A 14,214-nucleotide genomic window follows, 5' to 3' on the forward strand; every position below is an offset into this window, starting at 1 on the left:
TCTAGGGTTACAAGAAACTCACCTCGGGAGATGTTGACGTCTGTTGAGTCGGTCAGGAAGTCTGTAGTATCCCTTATGAAGGATTGAAATGGAGGGGGAATTTTGATGATGTGGGCGTCAACGTAGCTTGAAAGGTTTTCGGTCACAGTACGAATTCCGGAGATAATAGGGCGCTCAGAGTTGTTAGGCTTATGAATCTTAAGCAATAAATAAAATCTTCCTGGCACACGGCTGAGTCGAATTAGCGACTGAGGCATGGCGTTGTTAATTTTGTTATCCATTTTTGGGTCAGAAAGGGTTTCTTCCAAGATTGTTTTGAAGCGCATAGTTGGGTCGCTATCGAAGCGACGGTAAAACGAATTGTCAGCAAGTTGTATTTCGGCTTCAGCACCTGCCATCACAAGGCAGTGACGCATCGCTTAACCACTGAGCCCCTCTGCCAGCACTCGTATCAGGACTCTCGTGGATATATGAATGTAAAATCCGCACAAAATCCGCACATTAACAAATTATCTGAATCCGAACAGCTTGCGTCCGTGAACAATGGACCGGAAATCGAAACTGAAGTGAGCACCGAAATGCTAACGAACCTAATTTACATCTGGTACAACTACGCAAATCAACCCCCATTTTTTTTGTGCTTTCTTGCCGCACTACAAACCTTAACTCCAATTAACCTATTTAGAATTGCAGACAAGTAATGTAATGTACACATACAGCACAAAACAGACACAGAGGGCAGACAGACGAGAGACAGGGTATATGTTCGCCTTTACGTCAAACGTGTCTTTTTCGAGCTGCAGTTATCAACTTAAGAAACCAGTTCGCAGAACTTTCTTGCGAGCCACATTCGCCAACGTTCATTATGAATTACAGCTTTCCGAGGTACAGAGAAAAGCGGCCGCCCTGTGCTCCGTGTGAAATTCGTGGTGGCCGTCTACACTGCTTCTAGCACGCTGCCGTTCATCAGTAGATGGCGCCCAAGTACATTTCTACGGAAAACCGCACGGCAACGGTGGAACCACAGGCCGCACAGACCTCTTCTCTTGTAGATTCTGTCACGCTGCATTGGCTACTCTGTAGCGAGGGCTTCTTAGTTCCTCAGCGTCGGTTCTGAAATTAACGTGGCGTTCGTAGAGTCACCCAGACTAAATTTTACATCTGGTTTTTTATACACCTGAGTACAGTGAAGGGCATTCAGAAGGGCTTTAAAAAAGCAATAAATATCAAAAAGCCCGCAGGATGCCCCAATCATTGCAGCTGTAGAATGATGGGTGCTGCGTTGGCCGCATCTCATATGCTTGTGCAGTTTTCAGTGCACTACGATCCCGGCAGATGGCGTAGCATTCGTGGACGTTGATGTTATAAACGGCGTCCACGAATTTGTTAATTCGTGGTTGTTAATTTCGCAGCAAGAATGAAATATACAGATCCAAAGCAATGGCTTGCAGTCCAGCAATATCTGGCGACTATGAAAATCAGACCTGCGAAATGAAACTAATAACACCCAACTCCAGTAAAAAAAAAAAATTGCTCATCCGAGGCTGTTTCAAATATATCTTATACCGAAAAATTTCAAAAGTATTTCTTTTATTATTATTTTGTTCTACTAAATGAATACGTCTCATTATCATTGTGTTTACTCACTACTGACCAGTCTTAAACTTTCATGATCATTCTGTTTCGTCTAGGGCTGTCTCACACCCCCAATTCATTTTCTTCCAAGTTCGAAGAATTCGACGTGCCAACTTGTTTTCTCTAAATGAAACTCTAAAACTCGGGTGAGCTGAAGACGCGCCATTCCTTGGGCTTTGAAGTGTCCGGTACGGTCTGTTTGCAAGGTCGTCGGAGCAGAAGGAGACGCCAGCTCAAAAGACCGCCAAAAAATTAGGTAATTAGATAAAGTGATGGCGATGCCTTGTACCAGAGAACAAAACCAGCGTATAACGACTCGATGAGGTTTACAACCGAAAAATACTAGAAATCTCACTGCATGCTTCGACAGGTTTAGCGTGTGTTTGGTACTCTCTATCTTTTTTAAACAATCGAGCTATACACAGTCCAAGCTTTGCATTTTCATTTGGCCTCTTACAACATATAAACTATACTGCGGACCTTTTTAAGTCTTGTTTGTTCTCTTGATCTTCAATTCATTTTTACATGTGGTCAAAAAGCACAAAATACACGAAGTTTTCACCGTGGCGCCAAAGACATTCTTTATTGTGCATTATCACTATAAAGCGGCTAAGTTCCATAAATTAGTGATACACTTCTTCCCAGCTTAATTAATGCTGAACTGAGCATGCATATGTGCAATATTTAATAAAGCGGTGCTTTGCATATGCATCACTCTGCGACCCTCCTCTGTTTATTAAGCTGAAACACGTTCACTTAATTTCTCAGCGAAGATAGCAATTCAGGTAAACAGCTTGCATACTTGTAAAGGCAGAGAATAATAAAGTGCAAAGATTTTGATTAGCGTTCCATTAGCGTTCCATATCGTAATTACTAAAAGAAATCAAAACGTCCTTTCTACCGTACATAATTACATTTAAAGCCGTTGAGGAAGGTTCAAGTGACCTCTAAACTGAAATAAATTATTTATTGGCTACTGGCGCAGGCACAGGTTACAATCTATTGCCCGTTAACTTTCTTGGTAGTGGTTGTGTAGTATATCCAATAGCATGGTGTGCAACTGTTACAAATAACATATTAGCTAGCTGGCACCGAAACTTTAAACTCTGGGTTTGGCTGGCTGTAATCAGCCATGTTTCTTTTTTTTTTATCCGTTCATTTTTGCAATCTACAATTTGCTTTCTAACCTCATCCCAGAAGCCTGACTCGTAGGATTTGCTCTTGAAACCTGCATATATGTGAATTACTTCAAGGTGCGCGTGCATCTGTATATTTTTCTCGCTTTTAACATTTATTTTTTGTTTGAGTGTCCGGTCTTTACATTTACCTGCAAACACTTCTTCCCTTGTTTTTATAAAAGCACCCTGCAGTAAGCGTGAGTATCTCGGCACAATTTCACCGCCCCTTGTTCTCAAGCACTGTAGCTTCTCTTTGCAGGCATTTCCAAAAATCAAGCTGCATGAAGCGATCTCAGATTGTAGTAACACGACGAAGATAACATACTAGCATTCTTACTAGTTGTAAGCCGTGCATTTCGTAGGATAGCTGTAGTCGAAGCACTTTATCTTGAGAACATTAAAAAATAGCGTGCCAACGGTCGCTGCCGTGGAGCTGTTCACATTCCGGAGGCAATTGTAGAGTTTCTTGTCATCAGGACACGCTGTCCTGGAAGCACAACCCTATCAACCCATTCAGCTTCATGCCATGCTTAAGGTTGCCTTCATCTTATTTTCTGTTCCCCACTCTGACAGCAAACGGTTATATCGTTAATCATCTGGAACCTCTTTTTTTTCTTTCTTTCTCCGCCTGTGTTTTATATCTGCATTTATTCAATGCCCATTGCTATCTGATGTCTTTTTGTGTTCTTTCTATTGCTCTTATGTTTTGCTATTTTATGCCTTTTTTGTTAAATTATGCCCGCTAACTATTGTATAACTTATTCATTGCCGCAAATTACACTAATAGGTTTTAACTTGATTGTATACATTTATTCCAGCTCCTCTGCCAAACTTATGCACTTTCCTTATGTATTCCTGATGGGAGGTCCCCCAGACAGTTTTCACTTTGGGACCTCCTACTGTACTAACTTTTTTATGAAACTTACAACTCATTTGTATTTCGTTTTAATAAACCTTCAAACCTTCAAACGGTAATCGTGATTAGGAATGACGCTTTAAATATCCCCTGCAGGTTTATTGGGGCATATATTTTAGACTCTATCGCAGCCCTTCTCTCGCTAACGTGGCATTAAGTCAGCACCCTTTATCTCTGGAGTAGAAATCTCGCTGGAAATCATAATCAAATGTCAGTCGAAACAAACGCCGTACTTCTGCACGATGGTATCTTCAACGACACCACTGTGTAAAGTCCCCTTTCTGGCCTCTTCTTACGGAAACAGGGAAGCCTTCTGCCCCTTTGTATTAAAGTTGCCCGCGTGCACTTTTCCCATATCTCTTTTTTATGCGCATGACAGGCAATAATAACTGAAACTAAAAACCACAGCGCATGGCCTCAGAGTTGCCAGATTCAACTTTCCTGAAATATTCAAATCGCTTATTGTCGCAGTTGACGGCCTGGTTCGATTTAACACTGGCAAGAGGGAACTGACGTTATACGTGTAAAAAGAGTGGTGAGAGCGGCTTCAAACGACGTGACGCGTCCGCAAGCTACAAACTGCGCATGGCTTTTGTCCGGCCGCAGCTAATCTGAGAAAGAAGGCCGCTCTCGATTCGGTTGCGGGCTGTGTCTTTCGCACTGGCGAGAATGATACAAAAATTCAAACTTTTAGCTTCACTACATTTCTCCGCGAAACGTGCCATTAGTAATATCGATGGTAATAACAGACCGTGATTGATAAAAATAAACAACTTGCCTTATTATCTGCCTTTTCTATTCTGATAAGGATATATGCACACACTTGCAGGAGCCAACCACTGAGAATGAAACAGCGAAGAGCGAGAAGAAAGGAAAAACAAAAACGAAGCGCACCTGCACTGTTTCGTTCTTAATCGTTTCCCCGCAGGAGCTGGCCCGAATTTCCACCTTATTGAATTGCAGGAAGATGTTATGTAAGCCTACCTCCTGGGGCAACCTTCTTAGGAGCTTCTTAATGTGTGGTATTCAATTACGTGTGCAGCCGCGCTGTTCATAAATTATTCCTGGCTTTAATAGTACCAGTACTCTAAACCGCAGCATGTGAAGAGCACAATATTTCATTTGATTTTCTTTATAGCGGAGATAGGGGATAATCGCCAGGCTCCGTTAGATTAGGTGCCATGTCATTTCGTCTATTCACGATTTGCGCTTAATTCACCCCTTAAAACAGGCATAAGAACTAGCTGTCATAATGTCGACGCTTTTTGAAAGTTACCACAATTTCGAAGTTAATGAATTCCCTGAAATAAAACCAAGGCAGTTGTAACGCACGAAGAATGCTACAAAATGTGCTCGAATGCTCTAAAAGTAGTTTCTCAGTAGATGTAAAAACTTCGCGAAAAATTTTTTGCCTCTTTACGAGTTGCACGCAAATAAATTCTAATTTTTGCTAAAATACTTTCTTGACCGTAATGACTTAACGTATGAAGTGCTTACGTAGTGGCCAGCATGTGGTTTCTTATGCCATGCATCTTTCCTAAACTTGGTATAGTATCCACAGAATGGTCGTGGTCGCGACAGCATCTGTCAGTGTCACTCTCTCTTCCCAAATCATCGTAATTTTTTGCGATGTTGCCAGCTCCACACCACTTGGTTCCTGCGTGTCAAAAATTTTACATTTGTTTATTAGTTTACGTGAAATTGCGAAAAGGCATCTCGTCTCACATAGAGAACTTTCTGCCTTGTTAAGAACTAACACAAAAAGAGACCTCCATCACATTCGCACTGACCTGCACAACCAGGTACTGTAATACATGTATAACCGGTTGATAATTTTTTATCTAATAAGCGGTTATTCTATACAATAGAATATCTAATTAACAACTTCTTTTAGCGGGTGATAACAATTGGCTTCGGGCGCAGTCACCTTCAAAGTACCGGTTCTGAAAGCTGCAGCGGGCATACCGTCATGAATCTGAAAAGCTAGAACTAGGACTAAAGCAATACCAAAATTTCTTACCAGGATCGAAAACATGGTCTTGTTTCGGCATTAGGGAAACGGCAGTGAAAGATTAATGAATTTCTCCGGAGTATTCTCAGTCTAAGCGAGCTAATAGAGACAGATTTAATGAAGAAAAAAATAAGAGTGTTCAGCACACATTGTCAGTTTTCTAAATTTTGTCCTAAATGAATAAACCTCGCACGGCAGAAGTTTCTGCTCCATAGTGCCGTACTTTTTTCGTTAATGTGTCTGCATAAAATGAGTGTTGAGCGCATGAGCATATTTATTTATTTATTTATTTATTTATTTATTTCTTTATTTATTTATTTATTTATTTACGTATTTATTTATTTATTTATTTATTTATTTATTTATTTATTTATTTATTTATTTCCATACTGCAGACCATGGTTAGGTCCAAGCAGGACGGGCACTGTACAGACTGAGTAAATAAAAAAAATCACATGGCAACAAAAAGTCACATGGCGAAAAAAAAAGAAAAGAAAAAGAAACATGCATACAATTACAAAGCATGGCTGATGTAAAATATGTCAGCGTTGGTCCGTGTGGGGCAGAGAGTTCCAGTCCGCTATTGTGAGCGGAAAAAAAGAAAATTTGAACAGATTTATGCGTGCGAAATATGGTGCTAACAGGCTGGTGTGATAGTGGCATGTGCTTCTTGCGGTCTGAAGGAAAAGATATAATGACGGGTCAAGTCCCAACTTACGGTTGAGCAAGAGGGAAAGAAAATCTAAACGAGTACCTTGTCGACGACACTCAAGGCGGGGAATACCATGAAATTGCATTATTTCGGAGGGTGAATCAGATTTGGAAAATTTTGAGAACACAAACCTAACTGCCTTCCTTTGTATTTTTTCAATCTTCTTTATGTTGGATGCCGTATGCGGATCCCAGACTACACACGCGTATTCAAGTTTTGGCCTGATCAAAGATAGATAACTAAGAAGCTTTACATTGGGAGGGGAATTCCGAAGTTTATGTCTGAGGAAACATAGTTTTCTGAACGCAGATGAACAGATGTTATTAATGTGGGCGTTCCATGACAGATCATGAGTGATTGTCACACCCAAGTACTTCACCGAAGTGACTTCCTTAAGCGGGGATGAACCAAGAATGTATGCATGTTTTATCGGATTTCTTTTACGAGTAATGCAGAGAGAAACAGTCTTCTCCGGATTTAAAGCCATTCCCCAACGACTGCACCAGTTCACTATATTAGTGAAGCTATTATTCAGGTCTATTTGATGACGAACACTGGAGGTTTCGCGAAATAACACACAGTCATCAGCATATAGTTTAATCTGAACACCGGGCAAAACTTCATTGACAATATCGTTAATGTACAGTAAAAACAGTAAAGGCCCCAGGACGCTTCCTTGGGGCACACCAGATGTGACAGGAAGAGAGCCGGATTGTTGTTCACCAAGAGCAACGTATTGTTTTCGGTTATTCAAATAATCACTTATCCAAGAAATAAGAATACGCGGGAGGCGAATGGAATGTAGTTTTAATATTAGGCTGCTGTGGGGGACTATGTCAAACGCCTTGCTAAAATCTAGAAAGATTGCATCAATCTGACCATTAATATTTAATACTGAGGCAAAGGAATGAACTACGGATACTAGCTGCGTCACGGTAGAGTAACCTTTCCGGAAACCGTGTTGGTGATTTCTTAGCACCGAATTACACTGTTTCGCACATGACATTATTAATGTCTCTGCTGCACTGATCACACCATCGTAGTGTGCATGTTTTTGGAGTGGGGGCCATAGTATATTTTGTACTCGAGCAACGCCAGGTACAAAATACTTTTACTTTACGCTTACTTTTACTTTTTACAAAACGCTTTTACTTTAAGCTGCTACGGGCGCTTCTTGTAGGTGAACGCGTGTGAAAAGTGGGAGCGAGTCAGTGGTGGGGGGGGTAGGGCCTTCTAGAGGGCACAGGTGGGAGTGTAAGTGGTGGGTGCAGCTTCGGTACGGTGGAGGTGGGCGGATGGTGGTTGGTGGTTAAAGGCGGCTTCGAACAGTGAAGGTGAGTGCAGGGTGGCGCCACCTTCTGAAGGGTGGCGACGACACACAACAGCGGATGAACACAATCGGCGAAGATGGCAGCAGTGATGCCAACGTATTTAAAACTAATCGTTGGATAACTTCCAGATTAACTAGAGTTGATCAGAGAACTTTTATATGTTCATTTAAACTTTAATACTTAGATATAGGCTACAATTACAACTAGGCAGATTTTTTTCGACTGCCTGTTAAGAGTTGTAATATCTTCAGGCTACAAGTTTACCTGGAACTATGACAAGGCTCCGAAATGCATCGCTCAAGAAATTGAAAAAAGCGGAACCCTCCTTTTGCGGGTGTCGGTCGAGGCACTTGTCGACAAACTGAACCATTTCTTCCGTTGTTATATTCGTAACTAGTTCCCTTGGAATCACCTTGAGTATATCTTCTGTTAGTTTTCTGTCAGAGGAGAGAAAAAGATGACGGTACTCTTCACCCTTGTGTGATAATCACACAAAAATTTTATAAAATTGGCATTCTTTTTAATTTCATACATTTCTCGAAGCACCTTGTGATACTAGTAGCTGTGGTGCCTTTAAGTATGCACTTTCTGATAGAGTAAAAATTCTGAGTACACTTGATCTGCCCCTTAAGTGTAAGACGCGATATCACTAACGGGTCCCTTCAGTTGCCTGGAGTCCTCTTTGCATATTACTTCGCAGACACGGGACGGGTTCTTATCTTTCTATTCATTTTTAATTTACCTTTTTCAGTTAATGCTAACTAGGCGGTATGAAATGGTCGCATAAAGCCTATTAACTATCGCACAGGACGAACATTCCTCAATGGTCGAGGGGTAGCGCGCCCGGCTCACGACCAAATGGGCAGCTGGTTGAATCCCGGCACGAACATTTTCTTTTCAGCGCGACTACTGTTCTCTCTTCAGAGACATACGTAATGGTAATGTTATGTCGTCACGACCCTGTAGACCAATAAGGAGTTGTGATTAGACGCTATCAATATTGTACCGTGTGTTCCGTGTGAGGTGTTTGAATTACCCGTTTGAGGTCATGTGTTGGTGACGTCACGACTCGTTCGACTGATCCGCATTTTCTCGATACGCTGAAGCGGACACCTGTTTCTCCACTCAAAGGGACCATTAACGCTATCACGTTCATATCAGACACTGACCACGCGAAACTTCTCGGCACTTCATCTCAAGAGTACCTGTGCCATTGGAGTATATGGGAGCCGGCACAATCAGCTTTCAGTGCAAGTGAACCAATGTCAGTCCCCCCTTGTAAGCAGTTTTTATTTCAGTGAGAGGTTAGCGTCTCGAGCAAGCTACACCACATCATACTAACATTCATAGCAGTATTCTCTGCGCTTCTCTGTTCTGATGATGATGATGATGTCCTCAGGCTTAATGGCATATACCTACAGCGGGGGTTGGCCACGGTGCATAGCTTAGCGAGACCGGGTTCTTTTTTCTCTTCTTATAATGACACAAACGCCCAGCCTGTATTACAAAACTTTTAGTATATGCATGCGATATTTAAAAACATCTTTAACTAAGTTACTTGTGCTTACAAACACGATATGATCAGGGCGCGCCGCACCACTTCAACTTTATGATCCTAAAAAAACGATCCCCTGTTTATTTTTTGTTTTGACCTTATGTCGACTGCGATGCTGTCGGCATCAGTGCAAAGATCCTCATTTTCGAAATTGGAAAATGATGCCACCTAGTATTGGCACATGGCGAATAGCTGACCTGGAAGATGACGATGTAGGGCTCGCGCTACTGCCTATCGGCCGCAGTTACTTTCTTTAACACAAAATTCAACCTCGCCTTCCTTAAATGAGTAAAATGTGTCCCAACTGTTCGAATGTGCAAGGCATCCTGCCCTATCCCCCACTCTTTGTTTGTGCCGCTCCAACGAAGGACAACAGAAACATTGCTGTCTCATCTTGCCTGGCCTCAGGTATTAAAGCACCCTTCTTCAACAAGCACGTTACAGAGTATACAAGCAGTCACTGCGTAATCCGTGTTGTAGCAAGCGCCGTCAGGACATTGTGCATCCGGTGCCTATAATTCTTCGTTGCACGCGAAGGCACAGCCTTGGTTATGTGTTGTGCCATACGTCGTATCCAGAACATAGATTTCCGTAAATAGTAACCGTTGCAAGTTCATGCTCAATAAAAACGGCATTGCAGCCGTTTAACAGGAGTTTAAACTTTGGCTGGTTGGACACAGTTCAAGTTAAGAATACTCGTACAGCGCTGAGATAGGACACCATCCCAGCTCGTATAAATAACTTGCGCTTATTTCTTTCGGGCAAAATATAATAGGCGGAAAGACAAGAAATCATACAAAAAATCCAGAAACCGGGCGTATGGCTCCAAACTCGACAAGGCTCTTCTTTAGAACCAACACAACAGGAAACTCACTCCCCCACAAACCACGCCGACTGCTTAGGTGCATCCACATGAGCAGCCGTAGGGAGATTACAAACAGAGCGCATTCTAGGCGATGAAAGTTGGTCTGGTAAAAATGAAACCTTGCCTCAAACAACCTTTTTTTCGTAACTTTAGAGGCTACAGCACGTTAAACTCATCTACGAAGTGGTTTCAACCTAACCGCTTCTTCTGGTTTAAAGCGCATTTGGTTTGTGACCTCCCTTTGGCTAACTTTGGTCGTGTTCAGTAGAGTTGCTGTATAAGTACCCAGAGTTTCGCGTTTGTTTTCGTCGCACCGCTGCTCGTCTCTATTGGGCAACCGGAACCACGTGTCTCCGTAGCATTATGTGCCGCGGTGAAGCCAGCTGAAAAAGCACTTCGGCCGCATTGCTTCACCTCTCGCGTGAAGGTATTCTCTGCGGCGTAGTGCTTGAAAAAATGAGTCTTTAACCCAACCATTTTTAAACTAAAACATTTTGAGCCACCGCTCTCGTTCGCCGAAGTTGTCCTTGCGCCATTACAATGCATCATGATCATTAAAATTCTTCAGAAAGAGCCTGCGCGCTCTTCAAACCGAGAACGCTGGCAGCTGTACTGTGGTTTGCTGTCAGCAATCTTCTGGACACCTAGAATTTATGACCTTTAATACGCATTTCTTTTTTCACTTCAATGCACAGGTAGTGCCTGTAGGACACAGTTTGTTGCTTCGATTGTTATTACTTTCTTTTAAGTACTGGGCATGGTTTCAAACCTACTCACTTGTCACCGGTGAGATTACACTTGATAAAGTCACTTGTATTCTTATCTTCGAAAATCTCCACCAGCAAATGGCCTCCAAAACTGAAGTCTGAGACAATGAGACGTCTTATACCCGGAGCAAGGCTGCAAAACAGTGCAAAGTATATAAAAAACAGTGAATTATAGACGAAAATAACGAAATATATAGCACATGTATTCCTGGGGAGAAAAAAGGGAAATCTCAACGACAGGAATGAAGTAAGTAAAATGTGCTTTTTCTGAGAATGCCAGTACATAGTAAAGGCCAGCACAAACTTTAGAAACTTTCTGCTCTGTTGGGTGAAGAAAGCGCATATTCGTCTTTCCCAAGCAATTTAATAAACATATTGTACAATATTAGCTGCAAGGGTCATTTTTTTGCAACTTCTTGCACTCTAGCTTTCTCAGAAAAATGAAGCCTACGGTAAAAAAATGTTTTATTTCTTTTCTTCAAAACCTTCCACCATGCGCTCATTACACCAGATTGCAAAAAGAAAAAAAAAAGTCTAAAGGAAACGCTAAGTAGTCACAGAACTCTCCATGTAACAATCCCAAGAAACCTCCTGAGACATTTTTAACGGGACGAACAAACTCATCAGTAATCAAGCGAATAAACCTAATACAGCAGTAGCACAAAATCGACGAGATAGAAAATCTTTGAAGAAAAAACTTTGGGGCTCTGTCACAATCTCGTAATGGTTGTGGCATTCAGCTATTCAGCACAACTTGTTCGGTTCATTCTTGGCCACGGCAACGTAATTTTGATGAAGGAGAAATGCGAAGTCCTCGTGTGCTCCTGCTCGATGCACCTTAGAGAAGAACACCAAAGCTAGTTTAAATTAATTTTTTGTTATTCACTAAATTGTATTTGATATCGCTCAATGCTCTTCGCTCGCGTAAAAATAAATGCATCATTCTCCAAATAAAGTATCTAGCACTGCAAAGTTCACATCTGTTCCACTCAAAGGTGCTCTTCTCTCTAGTATAAAGCGTCGGTCTTTCCTTGCACGCGATTATCGAAATACCGCTTGGAAGTGGAACATTGCGTCGTGAATTCCGTCAAGACTATTGTTCACTGCAGCAGGCACTCAGCGATTTCGAGAATGGCAGCAGGCGTTCATATGACAATCTACTTGCCACCTAATAAAGAAAAAACTGCTTTGTAACAAATGATACTAAATGGTTTCGAAAAAGTCATCCCATCCTTCACGGCGGTCACCCGCTAGCGTTCCTTAATAATGCCTGCACTATCAAGCGCAAAAAAAAAAATATGTGTTAAGGCAGCCTAGCAACCTGTAACATTTGATGCACATACTGTAAGCTCGTACGAATTTAATACGAGCTTAGCCTGTGTAAAAAAAATCGATATCTCCAATCTCGGCGGATTTACTAAGGAAGGAGAGATGAAATTGTGATCGCAGGTTACTACGCAGTGTTTATTTATTTATTTCAAAATACTGCGGGCAGCAGTGCTGCCCAACTAGGAGAGGGTTACAAAAAGCAAGTTTGCAAAGAACGCTCAAAGTAATAACGTTAGTACATTCAACAATTAAAGCAAAAGGCGGTTCCATTGTTCGAGTATGTAAGGGAAAAAAGAATTTTTGAATTGTTTAGTCCTGGCCTAATATGTCTGTACAACTTTTGTGCGGCTCAATTTTGATGAGTAGTGAGGTGCAGTAAATACGTATGATATAGCAAGTGCAAAAATTTTAGCCTGGCGATCTGCCTGCGCAAATGGACCGGCTGCATCTTATGCTGCCTCAACTTATTAGTAACAGATGAACGCAAGCGATAATTTGATGAAATGATCCAGGCTGGATACCATTGGAAGCGCTCCCTTTGCTCGATGTTTTTTGGTACTCTAAGACCTTTGTAATTTCTTGCTCAAGTAGCACAATTTCCAGCATGATTTCTAGCATATATTATTAAGATGCATATCGAATTTAAGGTTGGAGGTAATTGTTGCTCCTAGGTATTTAATGAAAGTAATTTTATTTACGCACTGATTTCTAAGTTTGTAAATCTGTCGTAAGAATGTTTCTTCGTTACAGTTGTCACTGATGCTGCTTTCGAAAAGCTGAATTTCATCGCCCTTTCATCACACCACTCCACGAGTTTACAAAGGTTGGTATTCAGTAGTTGATGAGTGGAAGAATTCTTTATGACAGAGTAAGTTACAATCATCGGCATAAATTTCGCAGTGATAACTTTGTCAACACATTGAGCAATATCAGTAACCTAAATGAGAAAAAATAACAAATTTCTTTGGCAAATTACAGCGGTAAAGGTAACCGCAGCTGGGCTGTTGACTGTCACCAAACAATCTCAGTCCCATCAGGCGTGAGCATGGCCCGTGAGGTTGGAAGCAGGTATACGGCTTTATACTATGGCCTACGAGGCGCCACGGGCAGCTCAGGAAGAGAAAAGGCACACGTAAGCGTACAAACCTTGCGGTGCTAAAAACTGCCGCAAATAAAGCAGAGAGGCCAATGAAATACCGCACTTACTCGCTCGGTAAAGCGGATTCAGCTTTCTTGAATACGCTCAACGCTTGGTTCCGCAGCCCCTGCAGCCCCTCGGATATACTCATATATACAGCGTAGACGAACAAAATGGCTCTGCAGGCACTGTTCATAGCTGGAAGAAATCCCGACGTTGAACATGACTGGAGTCCTCTTTCGTACTCAAAGGTAACATCGCTCAGTGCTCATAACTTAAACGTTGTTAACAAAATCGCCAGAAAGAAGAAACAATATATTGCTTTCCTAATACAATTCGCATGAGGTATTATGGTAATTTGTGATATGAACTACGGCATAAATTTTAGTTTGTCTTCCAAAAATATTTTAATACTTTCTGATATGAAATATTTTAGCGTTCAGTATGAAACAGATTGATTTTTCTCAACCTATTCCTCCTTCAGTTAAGCCCTTTCTCCTTAATCCAAGTGATCACATTTGCTTTACCTCATTTTATTGTGCAGGTGTTGATGGTATTTCCACCGGGCGACTGAATTGTATTTATGACTGTTTTCTCTTGCCTGACTCTACTGTAATTGTGTATGCGTTTTTGTTATCTTTATTGGACCAGTAAATTCCTTTTGTCATTTTTTTTCCTGCCTTAAATCGCGATAATTCTTTGTTCGATCGCCTCTAGGAGAGTGGAATTTCATTTATCAGGGTGTGCTGATTGTTTTGTACTTTTTTCAGCAAGTAA

The 14,214-nt window shown here is 41.5% G+C and overlaps 1 protein-coding gene across 1 annotated transcript; it reads right to left on the bottom strand.

The window, feature by feature from the left end:
• Positions 1 to 1,698: 1,698 nt before the first annotated feature.
• Positions 1,699 to 13,633, bottom strand: LOC149340400 (phospholipase A2 hemilipin-like). The gene is given in 6 exon segments (XM_089551120.1): positions 1,699 to 1,867; positions 3,151 to 3,300; positions 5,227 to 5,386; positions 8,048 to 8,220; positions 10,981 to 11,103; positions 13,506 to 13,633. Coding segments are annotated over 6 exon segments (903 nt in total).
• Between the last annotated feature and the right edge of the window lie 581 nt (positions 13,634 to 14,214).

This window comes from Amblyomma mixtum, chromosome 6, assembly GCF_055824585.1.
Source record: "Amblyomma mixtum isolate Tamu chromosome 6, ASM5582458v1, whole genome shotgun sequence".
Lineage (NCBI taxonomy): Eukaryota > Metazoa > Arthropoda > Arachnida > Ixodida > Ixodidae > Amblyomma > Amblyomma mixtum.